The 18,706-nt window shown below is 37.6% G+C and overlaps 1 protein-coding gene across 1 annotated transcript; it reads left to right on the top strand.

Moving 5' to 3' along the window:
- The first annotated feature begins 292 nt into the window (after positions 1-292).
- On the top strand, positions 293-17,782 carry LOC135105625 (cullin-3-like). The gene is made up of 14 exons (XM_064013966.1): positions 293-670; positions 7,063-7,260; positions 8,855-9,040; positions 9,163-9,366; positions 9,695-9,874; positions 10,259-10,453; positions 10,627-10,803; positions 10,915-11,193; positions 11,753-11,931; positions 12,037-12,397; positions 12,574-12,743; positions 12,858-12,996; positions 13,140-13,267; positions 15,820-17,782. The coding sequence occupies exons 1-14, from the start codon at positions 608-610 to the stop codon at positions 15,842-15,844; spliced, it is 2,484 nt and encodes an 827-aa protein (XP_063870036.1). The 5' UTR covers positions 293-607; the 3' UTR covers positions 15,845-17,782.
- The last annotated feature ends 924 nt before the right edge of the window (positions 17,783-18,706 follow it).

Here is an 18,706-nt window from a genome sequence, read left to right on the forward strand (position 1 = left end):
ATTTATTTTGTTCAAATAGTTCAAATAAGGTTCGAGTGATATCTAAAACTCATAGGCTAAATCTTATTACATGCAGATTATCATAAAGTGAAAGAAAAAATGAAAAAAAAATAAATAAAATAAAATATATATGAAGAAAATACAAGTTAACATCCACTGAAGATAAAATTACACATATAACAAAATAAACAAGGAGACATATTTGAAGAAAGGAAAATGAAGAAAAAGATGTCAGTACATAGATATATCCCAAAATCTCATCTGTGAGTTGTGTGATGTGGGACTAGTTTTCTGGGCGGCGTGAGTGTGCGAGTGTGTCAACAAAGATGGCCGCAGGACCGCTGTTGTCCGCCACTTTAGACTCACCTCTCGTGTAAACTCTACCCATGCCTCAACACACCCAATATTACCGCTATGACCCAACGCTTGCCTTGAACTTGGCCCCTGTCTGAACCTCGAGGACTATGAGAAGCGTGCCATTAGTGGCGTGTGTCGTGATTAGAGGCCATTGAAGCATAATGTTTTGATGAACCCTCAACGATTTCGGAAAGGAAGTTTTCAAGGATTCCGTGTGTTTTGAAGTTGTGTGAGCCTTCAAAGTACTACTATGAGTTCCATTAAATCAGGCAACAAAAAGGATCATCAGAAAATGAGGATCCGCGCGTTTCCGGTGAGTTGGGAAGGTGCAAGGTATTCTAATTAAGGTGTTATTGTTTCGTATTCCATTCTTTCCAAAACTCCCTTCGGTACCTCTAGATTGACTTTTTCTTAAGAGTAAATGAACCATCTAGGACAAATTTGGGCAGGGTGATGGGAGGGGACTGGTTGCTCTCTCCCGAAAGTTGTCACGGTTGTCAGGTCAAGGCCGGCTGGGGACGTCCACACATCCTGCCGGGTCATTTGATTTGCGTGGTGACCTCATACCCCACCTGTGCCTTCCCAGGGCCTGAGGGCAGCGGGGGGAGGCGTCTGGCTGTCAGCACACAATCTGATTGTTTCTGTTTCACAAACCTTATATTTCTCCATATTTAAGAGTGCAATGAGATTGCACATTATAATAAGAAGAAATACTTCAAGAATTAGAGAAAGTTTAGGAAAACTAATGAATATCATTACCTGTTTTGATCAATATTTACTCAGAGTGATTTGGTTGTTTTCTATTATGAAACCTGTTGCAAATAAGTCTTTATCCATATGAAAAGGAACATTCTGATGAATTTTCTTAGTGAATATAAATCCAACCTGACTATTAATCCTTTGGGCTTAACCTGTGGAATCCTGCAGGACACAACAAAAGATACCTTAGTGAGGAGCCTTGACTCCTCATGCTGACAGGCAGGTGGTGGTGAGGCTCCTCATTAAGGTGGTAGTATTTTGTTTAGCATCTCTTAGGGTTCATGGTCTGTAGGATTACTTTTTCTGCAGAGTTGGTGCCTCACAGGATCAAGAAATTTGCTTAAAATTTTTTAAAGTTTTGTCAGGTTGTTTCTAGGACTGTCCATGGTTGTAGAGTCTGATGAACACTGGGACAATGCTGCAGACTGGAGTGTGTTATTGTGTGGCAATGGCATTTGATGCATGCCATTGCTGTTCTCTCTTTTTGTTAGGTAAAATTTATTATTTACTTATTTATTTATTTGTTTATTTATTTATTTATTTATTTATTTATTTTATTCATTTTTATGTAGACCCAAGGACAATAAAATTAGAAGAAAAATAAAGGCCCACTGAGGTGCCAGTCCTAAACATAGTCAGAAACCATTGTCAAAAATTGGAGGATAAGTGTCATGAAACCTCCCTCTTGAAAGAGTTCAAGTCATATGGAGGAGGAAATACAGAATCAGGCAGGGAATTCCAGAGTTTACCAGAAATGGGAATGAATGATTGAGAATACTGGTTAACTCTTGCTTTAGAGAAGTGGACAGAATGGGAGACAGAAAGTAGAAAGTCTTGTCCATCAAGGCCACTGGATGAGAGGAGGCATTAATTTTGCAAGATCAGAAGAGCAATTAGCATGAAAATGGTAAAACACAATGAGATGCAACACTGCAGCGATGAGAAAGAGGCTGAAGACAGTCAGTTAGAGGAAGGGAGTTGGTTAAATGAAACGCTTTTGTTTCCACCCTGTCAAAAAGAATAGTATAGGTGGAGCCCATTTCCCCATGCATGTGAAGCATACTCCATACATGTACAAAGTTATCACTTGTGATGAGAAAAACTGGCAGAGACAACTCAAAACGCTTAACTTCATAGAAGATGTTTTAGTTAGGAATGAGATCAGTGTAGAAGAGGGGAACAGTTGAGTGTCATTAAAGAAGAAGTGATAGTTGTCTGGAAGGTTGTGTTGAGTTGATAGATGAAGGAAATGAGTTTTTGAGGCATTTAACGATACTAAGTTTGCTCTACCCAATCAGAAATTTTAGAGAGATCAGAAGTCAGGCATTCTGTGGCTTTCCTGCATGAACTGTTTACTTCCAGAAGGGTTGGACATTTAGTAAAAGATGTGGAAAAATGCAGGGTGGTATTATCAGCATAGGAGTAGATAGGACAGGAAGTTTAGTAAAGAAGATCGTTGATGAATGATAGGAAGAGAGTGGGTGACAGGAATACCACTGTCAATAGATTTAGGAGAACAGTGACTGGCTACCACAGCAGCAATAGAATGGTCAGAAAGGAAACAAAGTGAAATTACAGAGAGAAGAATAGAAGCCATAGGAGGATAGTTTGGAAATCAGAGCTTTGTGCCAGACTCTATCAAAAGCTTTTGATATGTCTAAGGCAACAGCAAAAGTTTCACCAAAATCTCTAAAAGAGGATGACCAAGACTTAGTAAGGAAAGCCAGAAGATCACCAGTAGGGGGGCCTCGACGGAACCTATATTGGCAATCAGATAGAAGGTGGTGAAGTGATAGATGTTTCAGAATCTTTCTGTTGAGGACAGATTCAAAAACTTTAGAGAGACAGAAAATTAAAACAATGGGACGGTAGTTTGAGGGATTAGAGGGGGTCACCCCTTTTAGGAACAGGCTGAATGTAGGCAAACATCTAGCAAGAAGGAAAGGTAGATGTTGCTAGAGTTGAAAGAGTTTGACTTGGCAAGGTACAAGCACAGAGGCACAGTTTTAGAGAACAATGAGTGACCCCATCGGGTCCATAAACCTTCTGAGGGTTAAGGCCAGCAAGGGCATGGAAAACATCACCAGGGAGGATCTTAGCAGGTAGCACTAAGTAGTTGGAGGGTGGTGGGGAGGGAGGAACAAGGCCTGAATCATGGAAGTAGAGTTTTTAGCAAAGGTTTGAGAGAAGAGTTCAGCTTTAGAAATAGATGAGATGGCAGTGGTGCCATCAGATTGAAATAAAGGAGGGAAAAATGAAGAAGCAAAGTTATTGGAGATGTTTTTGGCTAGGTGCCAGAAGTCATGAGGGGAGTTAGATCTTGAAAGATTTTTACATTTTTCTATTGATGAAGAAGTTTTTACCTAGTTGGAGAACAAACTTGACATGATCCTGGGCAGAAATATAAAATACATGAAATTCAGATGATGGAAGGCTCAAGTACCTCCTGTGGGTCACATTTGTGGTGCTAAAATATATTGTTATACTCACATCCAGGTTGATGACACAGAAAACAGTTTTGTGATGTAAATAACCAGTTCTTGCACACCTGTTGTACCTTGACACCCATCCCTGTGGCATCACCCTGGGAAATATAAATGTACAGGAGGTATTGAGTGGCTTATGAGCTCTCTCATGCATGCTTTGTATCTCCTATGAGCACTTCCTATAATTATAAAGGAAAACTGTCAAAATTGCATGGGGCAGACTGGGTTAAATTTCAATATTATATATTTTTCTTGTTTAAAGAAGGTAGCTCCCTGCAAGTTGAGGAAACGGCAAGTTCTTGAGGAACACCTTAAATATATTCTTTATTAGAGTCCTATAAGACCATGTTATGAAGTTCAGGTTTAGTTTTGTTGCTGAGGTGTGTGCTGTGGCCGAGACTTCCTGCTGCCATGATACCACCAGTTCAAGAACAAATTAACACAAACTTAATATTGAACCATCATATGCAATGTACAACACAAATATTTTATATATGTGTCAGGATCACTGTCAGATTATGCCTGGCTGCTGGTGGAGGAGGAAAGGGTGTATATATATATATATATATATATATATATATATATATATATATATATATATATATATATATATATATATATATATATATATATATATAGCATGTTCTGATAGCAGTGAGGTGTGAGAGTTGTGTAAATTAGTGGAAGTGAATGGGGGAGCCAGTTTGACACTCTAGGGAACATAGCCATCTCAGGGCTATACTGGGATCTTGATCTTGTCTGTATTGGAGAAGGCAGGTAGATTAGTCTCAACATCATGGCTGGCAGCTTGAAATTCATCTGAGAAATAGATGTTTTATGCATGATTGGACTCTGAGGTCTTTTGAGTATCTCTGAAATAGGAAGAGGAAAGGAATGGTGTATGGAGAAGACAGACAAAACACTAGTATGGTTATTATGATTTCTTGAAATTGTGGAAGAAAAATTGTTAGAAAGGAATGTGAGGAGCAGAAAGAATATTCAGATTATGGCACTTGCATCAAAGACAGTGGTATTGATTTCCCACCAAAGCAACACATCAATAAGTTCATTATGAACAAGGTATGAGAATAAGAGATAGAAGGCAGTATGGTAGGAAATGGTGGTAGAAAGTGAGTACAGTGAAAGGTTAGACAGGAATGAGAAGGTACATGAAAGACTGATGGGTGCTGGGCTGACAGTTAAGGAGGCATCAAGTGTAGAGGAAGTGTTTGATACATTCAAGGATATAGTAACTACAGTAGCAGCTGAAGTGGCAGGGTACAGAAGGGAAGTGCACAGTGGATGGCTGAGATTGAAGAGGCCATAAAAGAAAAGAAGAAAGGGTATGAGTAAAAATGTGCCAGAGAAAAGTAAAATAGAAAAATGAGTACAAATGTTGAAATTATAAAGTGAAGGAGCTAAGAGAAAATACATAAGGAAAGTATATGGTTTGGTAGTAAGCTTACTGTTAGACTCGTTGAGAATAAGTTGATCTGGAAATAAGTTAAGAGAGAGAGAGAGAGAGAGAGAGAGAGAGAGAGAGAGAGAGAGAGAGAGAGAGAGCACGGAAATATAAAAGTGAAGGATGAGGGTGTGGCATTCTGGTAGGGATCAAAGAGAAAGTGAAAGGTTTGTGAAAAGTTATTTTAGCTGTTTAATGAATGAAAAGACAGTACGGAGAGCAACAGTATTTATTACAAGTTTGGAAGTAAATGGAGGAAGAGTATTTATGGAGAAAGGAATGGATTGGGAGGACATGAAGAAAATGATAGCTAAGCCAAATTGCAGGCAAGTTGTAAGCATAGAAAGTATAGAGTTGAAGTGGTAATAGCAGATAGGATGCTTCCAGTGTGCAAACTGCTATGGATGCAAGGTGTACCAGGTAAGTGGGTAAAGGCAGTTATTATACTTCTATATAAAGATAAAGATTGCTGGAACAAATGTAATAATTATAGGAGGATAAATTTGCTTAGTATGCTTGGAAGATTCTGTGGGAGAGTTGACTGAGAGGTTTATGGAAGTGGCCAAGGTGAGGATCATTGAGGAACAAGGAGGAATTAGGAAGAAAAGATTGGATGGATCAGATTTTTTGCAACTTAAGTGGTCATAGTACTTAAAAAAAGATGTAAAATTTTATATAACATTTAATGACCTAGAGAGATCATGTGATAAGATGCATAGAAAAGCCTTATGGGATGTTTTTAAAATGCATGGTGTCAAAGGATAGTTGTTGCAAGGAATTAAGGTTTTTTATAGGGATGGAAGTGCATGTGTGAAAATGAAGAGAGAGGTTGGAGAGAGTTTCAGTATAGCAACAGGAGTGAGACAGGAATGGAGTGGATTGACTGTTGTAATGGGTGGTATCTTGTGAAAAGTGAGGTAATGGTGTTTGAGAGGAGAGAGGTGGTGTGTGATTTTAGGATACTTTACAGGCTGAATGTGTGAAGTAATTATGGGAGAAATGAGTAAGTGTAAGTATTTGGGAACAGTGCTAGTTGAACCTGGTGAGATGGATGGAGATATGAGAGAAAGGGCTCTGAAAAGTAAGTTACTATAGGATCACTTGGAAGGGTTGTGAGAAAGATAATTGTGTTTATGGATACAAAGAGAAATTAAAGGAATAGAATTTTGCCCGAATTGATCAGAGAGCTGAACATGGAATAGGGCACAGCAATCAAGTGTGTGTTTTGGAAATAAATCTTATGAGAGGAACATGTGGAATGACAAAATGGAATGGTGACAGCAATGGAAGGGTGTTTGAGAGGTGTGGTACAGGTATCTGTGCAAGCGGTGTATATTATGGAGTGGTGAAATGTGTGAAAAGAAGACACTGAGATGGTATGGCTATATTGAGAGGACAAAAAACAGAGTTTATAAGGAATGTATATGCAGGTGAAATTATAGGTGCTAATGGGAGAGGAAAGCCCCTTGGAAGATGGAAAGATTAGGTAAAGAAATATATGTATGAGGTGTTAGTACAGCCCAAGCAATTAATAAGCAAAAAGGAAACTTTTAAAGGAGAGTTGAAGGTTCTTCTTTTGTGGCCACCCCCTTGGGTGATGCTCCTAGAGGAAGTGAGGCACCACCAGAGGTAGATGGAGTTGGAATCATTGCATCTATTTCCCCATTAAACTTGAAGTTGGTTACACAGCCTGTACCAAAGAACATCATAATATGGTAGTTGCATGGTATTTTGGTTCTAAAAAGAGAGAGAAAAAATACAACTTTGCTAATTTTGTACTTGATTCTCATATCTAGATGTATTTATGTACACAAAATCATGTTATCCCTACAAAAAATGCTTAGAGAAATTTTTTTTTTTTAAATTTATAATGAAGGTAATTTTCTTGGAAGTTTCCTTTATAATTGTGATGTCATATGCAGGGGTTCATCTTACATGCTGAGAAATATAGAACGTGTGTGTACCTGCAGTTCTATTTGATAAAAAACTGACTTTCAGATGACTATGGATGAGCGGTATGTGGAGAACATTTGGCAGCTGCTCAAAAGTGCGATCCAAGAAATTCAGAAGAAAAACAACAGCGGGTTGAGCTTTGAGGAGCTGTACCGCAATGCCTACACAATGGTCCTCCACAAGCATGGGGAAAGACTATACTCAGGCCTCAGAGACGTTGTCACCCAACACTTGGAAAACAAGGTACTGTATTACACTGGAAGGTTTGTAGTGCTACACCAGGTCAGGAGGCAAAAATATCCAAAATTATAGATCTAGATGTTTTAACAGTTACAGTGTTGATGTTCCTAAAAGATAGATATGTCTGCTATATGAAAACCGGATAGTGCTGGTTGCTCTTATGAGAAATACCATGTGGAAAACTAGAGCCTCTCTCTCTCTCTCTCTCTCTCTCTCTCTCTCTCTCTCTCTCTCTCTCTCTCTCTCTCTCTCTCTCTCTCTCTCTCTCTCTCTCTCTCTCTCTCTCTCTCTCTCTCTCTCTCTCTCTCTCTCTCTCTCTCTCTCTCTCGTAAATTACCACAAACTTCATCTCAGTGGTAACTAATAAATTCAGGAATGGAAGAATGTTTTTAATACTTTGTCTTGGTCTGTGGTGTGTTGATCTGGGTGTTACCAGACCTTCCAGGAGCACTGTGTGTGTTCTCTCCTCACATGTCTGCAGCTGATACTCGTCTTTGCCTTTCCTTTATTTTTCTTTCTATTTTCTTCCAAATGCTACAAATGGCATTTTTTTGTTTCTTCTGTTTCTTCTCTCTTACAAAAGCACATCTTCTTGTAGTTAACAAATCAAGAAGATGGCAAATGAAGGAAAGAAAGTTATTTATACTTTTGAAGAATAAGAGAAAGGAAAAGAATGAAATGGAAAGGAAGCTGTATCATATAACAGTATATACATGTACAGTGTACACTGTATGTGATATAGATCTACATCTATTGTTTTGTTGTAAAGAGAGCATAGCTAATCTTATAAAACAGGACAAAGTAAGAAATAAAGGAAACTAAAGTATTTAAGCTTTTTAGGAAGTCAGGAAAAAAGATAGAAGTGTAAGTGCTGTTGCACTTAGTCACTCACTGTCAATGTATTGATTTGGTTGGCAGCCTTCTGCTTTCAACTACATTATTGATTTTGAATATCTGGCTGGCAATTTTTGATTGCAATGCTTTTAGTTTAGGCTAAAGGTGATTTGATTATCTGGCTAATGACAGCACTAATCTTGGTTTGGCAGTTTTTTTAAGATACCCTGAAGCACTTGAGTGATGCAATGCAATAGCAAATAATAAAGGGTTGAGTTTAGGGCAAATATAATTTGGTAGTTTCTTTACAGTAAGATCAGTCGAGTCTTAATATATAACATAATTTTCATAAAGTGTAATGCTTGTCTTCATTTGTCTTGCTCTATCTTACTTGGATCTTTTATCTTCCTTTATCATATAACCCCCTAAGATATGAGACTTAAGGTACATGATTATTTTTTTATAATTGTTACATATTGTTTGAAGTAACTGAAGGGGACATGTGTTGAGAACTCTCTAAATCATCATAAATTTTCTCTTGATTTTGACATTTTATTTTTATGTTCATCTCTTGAATGCTGCCTTGGATATGAGAAAGCTGCCAAATTTTGTATAATTAGTAATGCATTCTTGATTTTACTGAAAATGTAAACTACTATGCATGTTGATGTATGACTTGAATTTCTTTATTACTTATGAATCTCACAAGGACTCTACCAAAGGAAAAGAGGTATGACAGTAATAATCTCATTTTTCACAATAGGTTCGAGCTGATGTGCTGGCCTCACTACAGAACAACTTCCTGCAGACTCTAAATCATGCCTGGAATGACCATCAGACCTCCATGGTGATGATCCGAGACATCCTCATGTACATGGACCGTGTCTATGTACAACAGAATAATGTTGACAATGTCTACAATCTAGGTTTAATAATATTTAGGGACCAGGTGAGATATAGCTTTCTGTCGACTGACTTCAACTTGATGTTTTCACAGTTTTAATGAAGTAATGAAATACCAAAAAGGCTACCTTAGCAGACTTTCCCATCCTTCACATTACATTTATTTAGGTTGTGCGATACGGTTGCATAAGAGACCACCTCCGGGAGACACTCCTGGACATGGTGATGAGGGAGCGCCGGGGGGAGGTGGTTGACAGACTAGCAATCAAGAATGCTGCCCAGATGCTGATAGTATTAGGCATTGAGTCCCGAGCTGTTTATGAAGAAGATTTTGAACGGCCTTTCCTTGCACAGTCAGCAGAATTTTATAGGGTAAGAATTTATTTATTTTTTTATTTATTTATTTTTGCAAATAGACAGAATGCATCCGAGCAATTGTCTTATATATGAGTTTTGATAGCAATTGTCTTGATTGAATAATTTGCTAAAAAACATTCAGAAATTGCATATAAATGAAGTTTCTTGGTATAGTAAAAATACACATTGAAATTGAAATATAATACTGACTTACTTTTTAGTTTTTATTCACTTCAACAAAAAATTTGAATTCATGTTCATATTTCTTGCTATTTATTTTTCATGTATAAATGCTTATGAATGTTTATTTTCCTAAAAACCTGCTTTATTTGGCATCATGCAGATGGAGAGTCAGAAGTTTTTGGCAGAAAACAGTGCATCTGTGTATATCAAGAGAGTTGAAGCAAGGATATCAGAGGAAGCAGAACGAGCAAAGCACTACCTCGATGAGTCTACTGAAAGGCGAATTGTTGAAGTTGTGGAAGAGGAACTAATTAAGAAACATATGAAGACCATCGTTGAGGTAAGACATTTTGTAATCGTAGAGTAAATTACCTCTCTCCAATCTGTGTTTCTTTTTTCAATCTTTATAAGATTTTGAGGAATGACATGTTTTTTATGATTATTCTGAACTCTATTCATTTCTCCAGTTTATATAAGGTTGTTGTTTACCTGCCTCACATCCACTGCTTTTCTGACAATCTCCTCTTTTCATGGTTTAACACAAAACACAGTCGAAGGGAGCATGGGAGGTTGTTACAAGGTGTCTGACAAAATGATACCTCTAATTTTAGGATTGCTGAATATTTATCTGATCATTTCCCAATAAAATATGTTATTTTTAGTTAGGCAAAATATTATACTCACATAACTAAGAAATTTACTTGTTTGATCTATGCTGTGACAGATGGAGAATTCTGGAGTAGTACACATGCTCAAGAACAACAAAACTGAAGATTTAGCCTGTATGTATAAACTCATGTCCCGTGTATTAGATGGGTTAAAGGCAGTAGCAGAATGTGTCTCCCAACACTTAAGAGAGCAAGGTAAAGCCTTAGTAGCAGAAGAAGAAGGAGGTAAAAATGCCATTACGTTTGTACAGGTGAGTGTTTTTGCAGTCTTGAAGCTTTGCTTCAGTCTTGAAGTTTGTGTTTATTATGGGATATTCTAGTTATAATGTCTTTTGCCAACTTTTTATATCCTGTAGACTGCCTCATTATGATCAGGATTTTTGTTTATCTATCAGTGTTAGTAATCTAGTAATACCTCTTCCAGAATTTATTGGATTTGAAGGACAGGTTTGACCATTTCCTCCACAACTCCTTCAATAATGACAAGATCTTCAAGCAGATGATTGCAGCTGATTTTGAATATTTCCTTAATTTGAACAACAAATCCCCAGAGTATCTGTCATTATTTATTGATGACAAGCTTAAGAAGGGAGTCAAGGGAGTAAGTTCTGTGAATTTAGTAAAACTGTGATATATAATATGAAGCTAAGGATAGTCTAAGATATTTCTCCATGACAAAGAGAATGTAACAAAATATTTTCCTCTACAACAGATGACGGAGGCAGAGATTGAAGTGGTTTTGGACAAGACGATGGTGCTGTTCCGCTTCTTGCAAGAAAAGGACGTGTTTGAACGGTACTACAAGCAGCATCTTGCCAAGCGTCTTCTTCTTCAAAAGTCTGTCTCAGAAGACTCAGAAAAAACCATGATCTCCAAGTTGAAAACAGAGTGTGGCTGCCAGTTCACCTCCAAGCTTGAGGGGATGTTCAAAGATGTCACAATATCCAACACCATAAATGAAGAATTCAAGCAACGAGTGAACAGTGCAGGGGTATGATGGTGCTTCAACTGTAGAGACATTTATTTCTTATATATATATATATATATATATATGTTCATACTTTAATAATTTCTTCTCTTCCATGTCTATTTAGTATTGATTTGATGTTCTGTTTTCAGGAACAACATTCACCAATGTTAATTCTGTCTTTTATATTTTACCCATGGGTACTGCATAATCTTGTTCATTTTTCATATATATATATATATATATATATATATATATATATATATATATATATATATATATATATATATATATATATATATATATATATATATTAATAATTATAGATAGATTTTTTTTACATTAATTTCTTTCATAATTCACACAAATATGGGACAAGATTTACTTAGACTTAGCACTGGCTCTCTAAAAAGAGAGGAACTGAACAGTGACTTTCTTAAAACTGACTTCATGCCTGCAAGAGGACATCACTTCCCTTGTGCAAATATCTTGAACTTTATTGTAATTATTTTTTAATACACCTGTCAGTAGCTAGCATCTTTACAATTGTTATTTGATATAATTTTCTTTTCCTTACTAACAGACGAATTTGTGTGGCGTTGACATCTATGTGAGAGTGTTAACAACAGGATACTGGCCTACACAGTCGGCTAATCTGAAGGCTAATGTTCCCATGGCCCCTCGGAGTGCCTTTGAGGCTTTCAGGAGATTCTACCTCAACAAGCACAGTGGCAGACAACTTACCCTTCAGCCACAATTAGGGTTTGTGTCCCCATTTGGAGAATTTAGAATCATGTTCTTTTGATCCATTTTTCTGCTTTGCTTAAGTGAGGAATATTTTTGTTCAATATTTTTTTTGTTTTTCAGGTCAGCAGATCTCAATGCAGTATTTCATGGTTCAAGAAAAGAAGAGAGTGCCTGTGCCTCACCCAGCGTAGTTGCTGGTTCAGTAGCTTCAGTAGCTGCTGTAGCCTCTGGAGAAGCTGTCAGTAGTGTGGCTGGTATATCTTCATCTACTATTGGAGGCACTGTCTCTAACAATGGCTTAATGCCCTCCCCAAGTCTATCGGGAGCACACACACCTACCAGTGCAGTAGCCTCTCCATCAGGGTCTGGAGTCATGGGCTCAGGCAAGCCATCAGGACCCAAGAAACACATAATTCAAGTTTCCACCTATCAAATGGTTATCCTTATGCTATTCAACACTAGGGATAAACTAACATATGAGGTTAGCATCGATCAAGGAATTTACATGAGAATATATGTTTAAGTCTGTCCATCAAGCTGACATCCCTGCAATAGAGGTAGCCAAACAGTATTGCATATAATATAAATCATTGCATGATTACTTGCAAGATTGTTATGTATAATGGATACTTACATAGAACTTGATATTTTTTATAGGAAATCCAGAATGAGACAGACATCCCTGACCGCGACCTAGTTCGAGCTCTCCAGTCCTTGGCACTTGGCAAGCCAGCCCAGCGAGTATTGCTCAAGACTCCAAAAACTAAAGAGATAGAGTCCTCACATGAGTTTACTGTTAATGATTCCTTCACTTCCAAGTTGTACAGGTAAATACTGAGGAAACAATTTTGTAAAGGAATAGAAACTTGACATTCAGTGGCAGTGTTTCGGGAGAGACTTATTGTGCAGTATTGTAGTAACTTTCTTTTTGCTGTTTTCAGAGTGAAAATTCAGGCTGTAGCAGCTAAAGGAGAGAGTGAACCAGAGAGGAAAGAGACAAGAAGTAAAGTTGATGAGGACCGCAAACATGAGATTGAAGCAGCCATTGTTCGCATCATGAAAGCCCGCAGGCGAATGACTGTGAGTCTAGTTTGTTGTTATTATCATTATCATGCTCTGATGTAAAAAGGAGTAAACATTTACATAGTACTGAAGTGTGGATTCAATATAACTTACCTGATCATAACCAAAAATTGTCCTGTTTGACATTGTATTCTTTACAGCACAACAACCTGGTAGCTGAGGTAACAGACCAACTCAAGTCCCGCTTCCTACCGTCCCCAATACTTATCAAGAAGAGAATCGAGAGCCTCATAGAGCGAGAATATTTGGCACGCACACCAGAAGACAGGTAAGGGATTTTGGAACTAGTTTAATTGATATCAAAATATACCAAAAATCATTCAAGGTAACAAAAGTAATTAACACATACAAACCAGTAAGGAATGTAAGGCTTGTCCATGGCAAAAAAGGAAAAATAAAAAGCCACTGTGACCCAAAAAATGGCACAATAAAAAAAATTTTGTCAAATAAGTAGGCTGATTTAGTTCTGGAGATGTCTTGCCACTACTCTTGAATAGTTACTCACAGGAAGGGGGAAATAGAAATAGGCAGAGAGTTTCGTATCATGCTTATAAAAAGGAATTAATCTCTCATAAATATTTGATGCCTGTTTCAAAGAACTCTCTGCATGATAGGATTCCAAAGTGCAGCAGCCAACCCACTCACAAAAAGATTGCTGGTAAATATATTGGGACACTTGTTATCTCAGCAACCTCAACAATAAGTATTTTAGGATTTATGCCATAGATATGTTAGCAACAGCTGATGCTTAATGGCTTAATGGGCTAAGAAACCTCAGTATCCCAGAACCAAAACCTGCAGTTTTCATATCAACTGCCAACTCACTCCAGAGCCACTCACATCCAGACCCACTGTGGAGAGGGTGACCTGGGTTTCTCCATTGCCCATCACTGAGGTCAGAAATGTTCAGACAGACTAGAGGTTTATGTCAAGTTGGAACATCATGGGAATGAACAAATCCCAAGAGTCCCAGACAAGACTGCCACACTATCCAGACTGATCTGAGTGTTTCCCATAACTAGATTTTTTCCATGATTGAGTGATACCTAGTGCCAGTCACCACTCATCAGTGGAAACCCAGTAGCCTCCAAGAGACAAATTTAAACCGTAGATGTGAATCCCATCACTATTTAGAGCAAGGATTCTCAACCTGGGGTATATGTACCCTCAGGGGTATGTAAGAAGAATTTTTGAGTTATGGGGGAAGTCTATTATAGTACTTGGACTAACCCACAAATTCATGGGCATGTTTAATTAACAATGGATTTTACACATTGATTTATGAGCAGATTTTTTGTGTCATCACACATTCATGGATGACATATGTGGACGCATTAGTTATTATTTACTGATGAATTCCTGGATGCATGTTATATTCTTACAGCATTCTGCTGCATTCTGGGTAAGGGGTATGTGACTAGTACTAAAACACTTCAAGTGGTACATAAGATTTAAAAGGTTGAGAACCCGTGAGTCCTAGAGAATAAGAAAAATGGACAAGGGGGTTATGTCCTCAGCATCAACCTTGAATAGAATATAGAAGGAAGAAAAAAATAATATAAAAAGTGGCATATGGTAGTAGATACCAATCGTCACTTATGAAATGTACTGGTTAACTTTTGCATTAGTGAGGTGGGCAAAATAAGAGAGAAAATTTGTATAAAATCTTATGCTGCAAGGTTATAGGGTAGGGAGAGGCAGATAGTAGAGAATTTAAAAGAGTAGTAGCCAGAGAAATGACAGTAGAAATTCACAAGAATGCAACATTGAGGTAGATTGTGAAACAGCTGAAGACTCAGTTAAAGGAGGGATGTTGATGAGATGAAAATCTTTTGATTACACCTTGTTTAGTAAGGCTGTGTGAGTGGAACTACTCATTTATGGGAGTTGTACCCTGGACAAGGATGGATACAGCTTCTTATAGAATTGGCCTTTGAGAGAAGAACTGAAGATGACACAGAATATCCAACTTCAAGGAAGCTGTTTCAGCAGGAGATAAAATATGAAGTTTCAGTTTAGATTTTTGGAAATGGATAGCCCGAGTATGTTTGGTGTAGAGAATAGGGAATAGTCTAGTTTTGTTGAAGAAGAAAGGATAATTAACTGAAAGTTTGTGATGAGTAGGTAGGTGAGGGAATTGAGTCTTGAGGGATTAAACAACCCTGTCATATTCAGAATTCATAGAAAAATAAGATACCAAGATGTTCTATGTGAATTGTTTAATTACTCTTAGGGCAGACATTTGGCTAATGGCACTGAATTGAAGGGCAGACACACCAGCAGAAGAGTGAAGAGGACAAAAGGTTTGACTGAGGTCATTTATGAATAGTAGAGAGTGGGTGATAAGATGGGATCTTGAGAAATGCTACTGTTATAGGTTTGGGAGAAGAATAATGCCTGTTGATCATTGCAGCAATAGAATGGTCAGAAAGGAAACTTGAAATAAAGATGCAAAGAAATGGATCGAGATTGTATAAGGGAATTTTAGAAGTTAGACTATGTTAGACTATCTAAAGCTTTTGATATATCTAAAGCAACAGTCAAAGTTTCACTGAGAACCCTATGAAAGGTTGATCAAAATACAGTCAAGGAAACTAATGTGTCATCACTGCATCATTCTTTACAATATTGTTGCTGATGACCAAAAAGAACATTGAAGAAAAGAGAAAAAGATTGCTGTCAGGTGCATCAGATACATAGATTTCAGGGAATTATGGATGAGATGATAATGTTCTGACATGTATATAAACTGGGTGATGGGTTTGTGTTGCATAATGTTAACTTGATGTTGTTCATAGTGCTTTCTCTTTTCTGTTGCAGGAAAATCTACTCCTATGTGGCGTGAAGAGTAGATTATACACTGAAGCATAGCCAAGGCTGTGAAACCTCCCTTTGTTAGAGATATGGTCGTGCAGCCATGGAGGGTGAGGTTAAAGGATTAATGAGCCCTAAGGATCACCTAGTCCATCTCTGCTCTCCTCATTCTCATGCTCTCTCTGCAGATGCTCACTTCACCCTCAGTATAATATGCCAGGAATGGCAGATGTACGGCCACATCTAACCCTTGCCATGAGTACCGAGAGTCAACTTGAAGTAAGAGGTTCTCGGGGTCACCACAAACACCCCTGCGGCAGGTTACTGTTAGCTGCTTTTCATAGCTGTTGTTGCCAGATACTTCTGAACTACTGATGGTGTTTGGACCAAGGGATGGTGGTATCAGTAGTCATTATGAGTATGAGAACACTCCCATTGTTAGAAAATTACTTAATGATGTGATAAAATTGTATAAAACTAATTCAATTGTCTGGTGAAAGTTAAGATCAAGAATTGCATTGGGAACATAAAAATTGTATAAACTGATGACCTGCTTCTCTGCTTGGTTCCAGTGCAGCCAAACTTCAGTGTGTGGTCATTGCTGAGCTATTACAAGTTTGTAAAAGATGCAATGGTTTAATTTTTATCATTTTTTAACCTACCTTCTGTATTATTTGATTTTATAAGATCTGGATGGAGATGACAGTTTCTTTTCTTTGTTTCTTCCTTGCAGGCAAAGGTACTAATTCATAGATGGTAGTACAGCAGTGCACTTGTGATAGCCCATCCTTTTTAGTGTTATCCTCATCTACACATAAATTATGACATGAAAATAGGTTTCAACCATAACAAAGAAATAGCATTCCAGTGTAGAAGGTTATTGTCAACAAGTTAGGAGGTTAGTCACTATATTAAATCAACATAAATACAGAGATGTTATCAGTCCTTTCACTTGAGCCCAAATATAAGGGTATCCAGTCATTGAATTCTTACCAGTATTGAATGGGTTTTCATATTACTACATTTAAGCTATATATATTAATGAATATGGGCCTCAAAACCTTTTTATGAAATTGCTGGACTTTTCTGTCTTGCTCAAGATCAATAATTCTTTACTAAACAACAATGGTTGTAGTAATGTTTAGTAAACTTATTTTGTTGATCTTCCAAAGGAAAAGACAATTATGGATGATAGTGGGAGTGTTGACAGAGCCTACAGTATTGGATGACAGCTTGATAGATATTTTGTTATTGATAACAGAGTTTAAATAACCTTACAAGTTCTCACACTAAGGACATTGTAATGAAAAGCCTTGCATATTACATTTCTGACATTGAGAGGGAAAGCTTTAATTTATGTATCATTGTTTTGAGACAGACAGCAGACATTACTACATATTTATGCCCCAGACTACTTGCCTAGTTCATCAGTAACCTTGGTCCATGAAGGGTCTCTATAAAAGTGTAACTTTAGAAGAAAAATATTTGGTGCAAAGTTTTTTTTAAAGTCCAAAGGAAAGTCAACAGCTGAATGTTAATATTTTAGCTTTTGATAAAGAAACTTTTTACTACAGGAAGGTGAGACTAACCACATCCTGATTTTGTAATACTACTGCTAATGCTGCTATAACTTAATATTACAACTAATGAGTAATGCTAGTGATGGTAACAATGGGATCATTAAGACTAACCCTTAGCAGCAGTGTAACCTTCAGTTTCATGTTTGGATTGCAGGGGTTGGGTGCAAAGTAAGGCCAAAGGGATGGGACGGGTTAGGTAAATCCGACTGCCTGCCACCTTGAATTATTTACAATACTCTTTTTCTAGAACACATCCTCTAATCTAATTTCTTTATCATTCTTTGTTATCTAGTCTCTCTTCCAAGATTCCTCTGTACACTTTCAGCAACTGAAATTCAAGTTTTCAAGAGAGTTATGTATTTATTCCATTAAATGAATGTCTAAGAGGCTTTCCTGTTTCAGATTCCTTACAAGGCATTTCATGTTTGCAAATTTTAGTCAAGTGTTGGACTGCTCATTTGTGAGGACTGTAAGAAGTGGCATATAGCTCTCATATAATCAGTACTTACCTGTATTGGAGTTAATAAGAATGTCCATGCACAGTACTTTTAAGGGCCAAATCTGACCATAATTTTTTTTTTTCTCCAAATTGTGTTTTACAATTGAACCACAACTTACCATGGCAAAATTGAGACCCATTGATTTTTTGTTGGTAATATAAAACCCTAATGACTGTGTCATTCAGAGACCACAGCAGTTGCGACAGTAATATTTTTTTTTTTTTTATGTGGGAAGGACACTGGCCAAGGGCAACAAAAATCCAATAAAAAAAAATGCCCACTGAAATGCCAGTCCCATAAAAGGGTCAAAGCAGTAATCAAAAATTGATGAATAAGTGTCTTGAAACTTCCCTCTTGAAGGAGTTCAAGTCATAGGAAGGTGGAAATAAAGAAGCAGGCAGGGAGTTCCAGAGTTTACCAGAGAAAGGGATGAATGATTGAGAATACTGGTTAACTCTTGCATTAGAGAGGTGGACAGAATAGGGGTGAGAGAAAGAAGAAAGTCTTGTGCAGCGAGGCCGTGGGAGGAGGGGAGGCATGCAGTTAGTAAGATCAGAAGAGCAGTTAGCATGAAAATAGCGGTAGAAGACAGCTAGATATGCAACATTGTGGCGGTGAACGAGAGGCTGAAGACAGTCAGTTAGAGGAGAGGAGTTGATGAGATGAAAGGCTTTTGATTCCACCCTGTCTAGAAGAGCAGTATGAGTGGAACCCACCCAAACATGTGAAGCATATTCCATACATGGATGGATAAGGCCCTTGTACAGAGTTAGCAGTGGGGGGGGGGGAGAAAAACTGGTGGAGGTGTCTCAG

Source organism: Scylla paramamosain, chromosome 12 (assembly GCF_035594125.1).
Source record: "Scylla paramamosain isolate STU-SP2022 chromosome 12, ASM3559412v1, whole genome shotgun sequence".
NCBI lineage: Eukaryota > Metazoa > Arthropoda > Malacostraca > Decapoda > Portunidae > Scylla > Scylla paramamosain.

Excerpts from the sequence above, each read along its gene's own strand:
- LOC135105625 (XM_064013966.1), top strand. The coding sequence starts at position 608 with ATGAGTTCCATTAAATCAGGCAACAAAAAGGATCATCAGAAAATGAGG. Across the intron at positions 11,194-11,752 it reads AACGAGTGAACAGTGCAGGG|ACGAATTTGTGTGGCGTTGA; the intron begins GTATGATGGTGC and ends CCTTACTAACAG. Across the intron at positions 12,744-12,857 it reads TTCACTTCCAAGTTGTACAG|AGTGAAAATTCAGGCTGTAG; the intron begins GTAAATACTGAG and ends TGCTGTTTTCAG.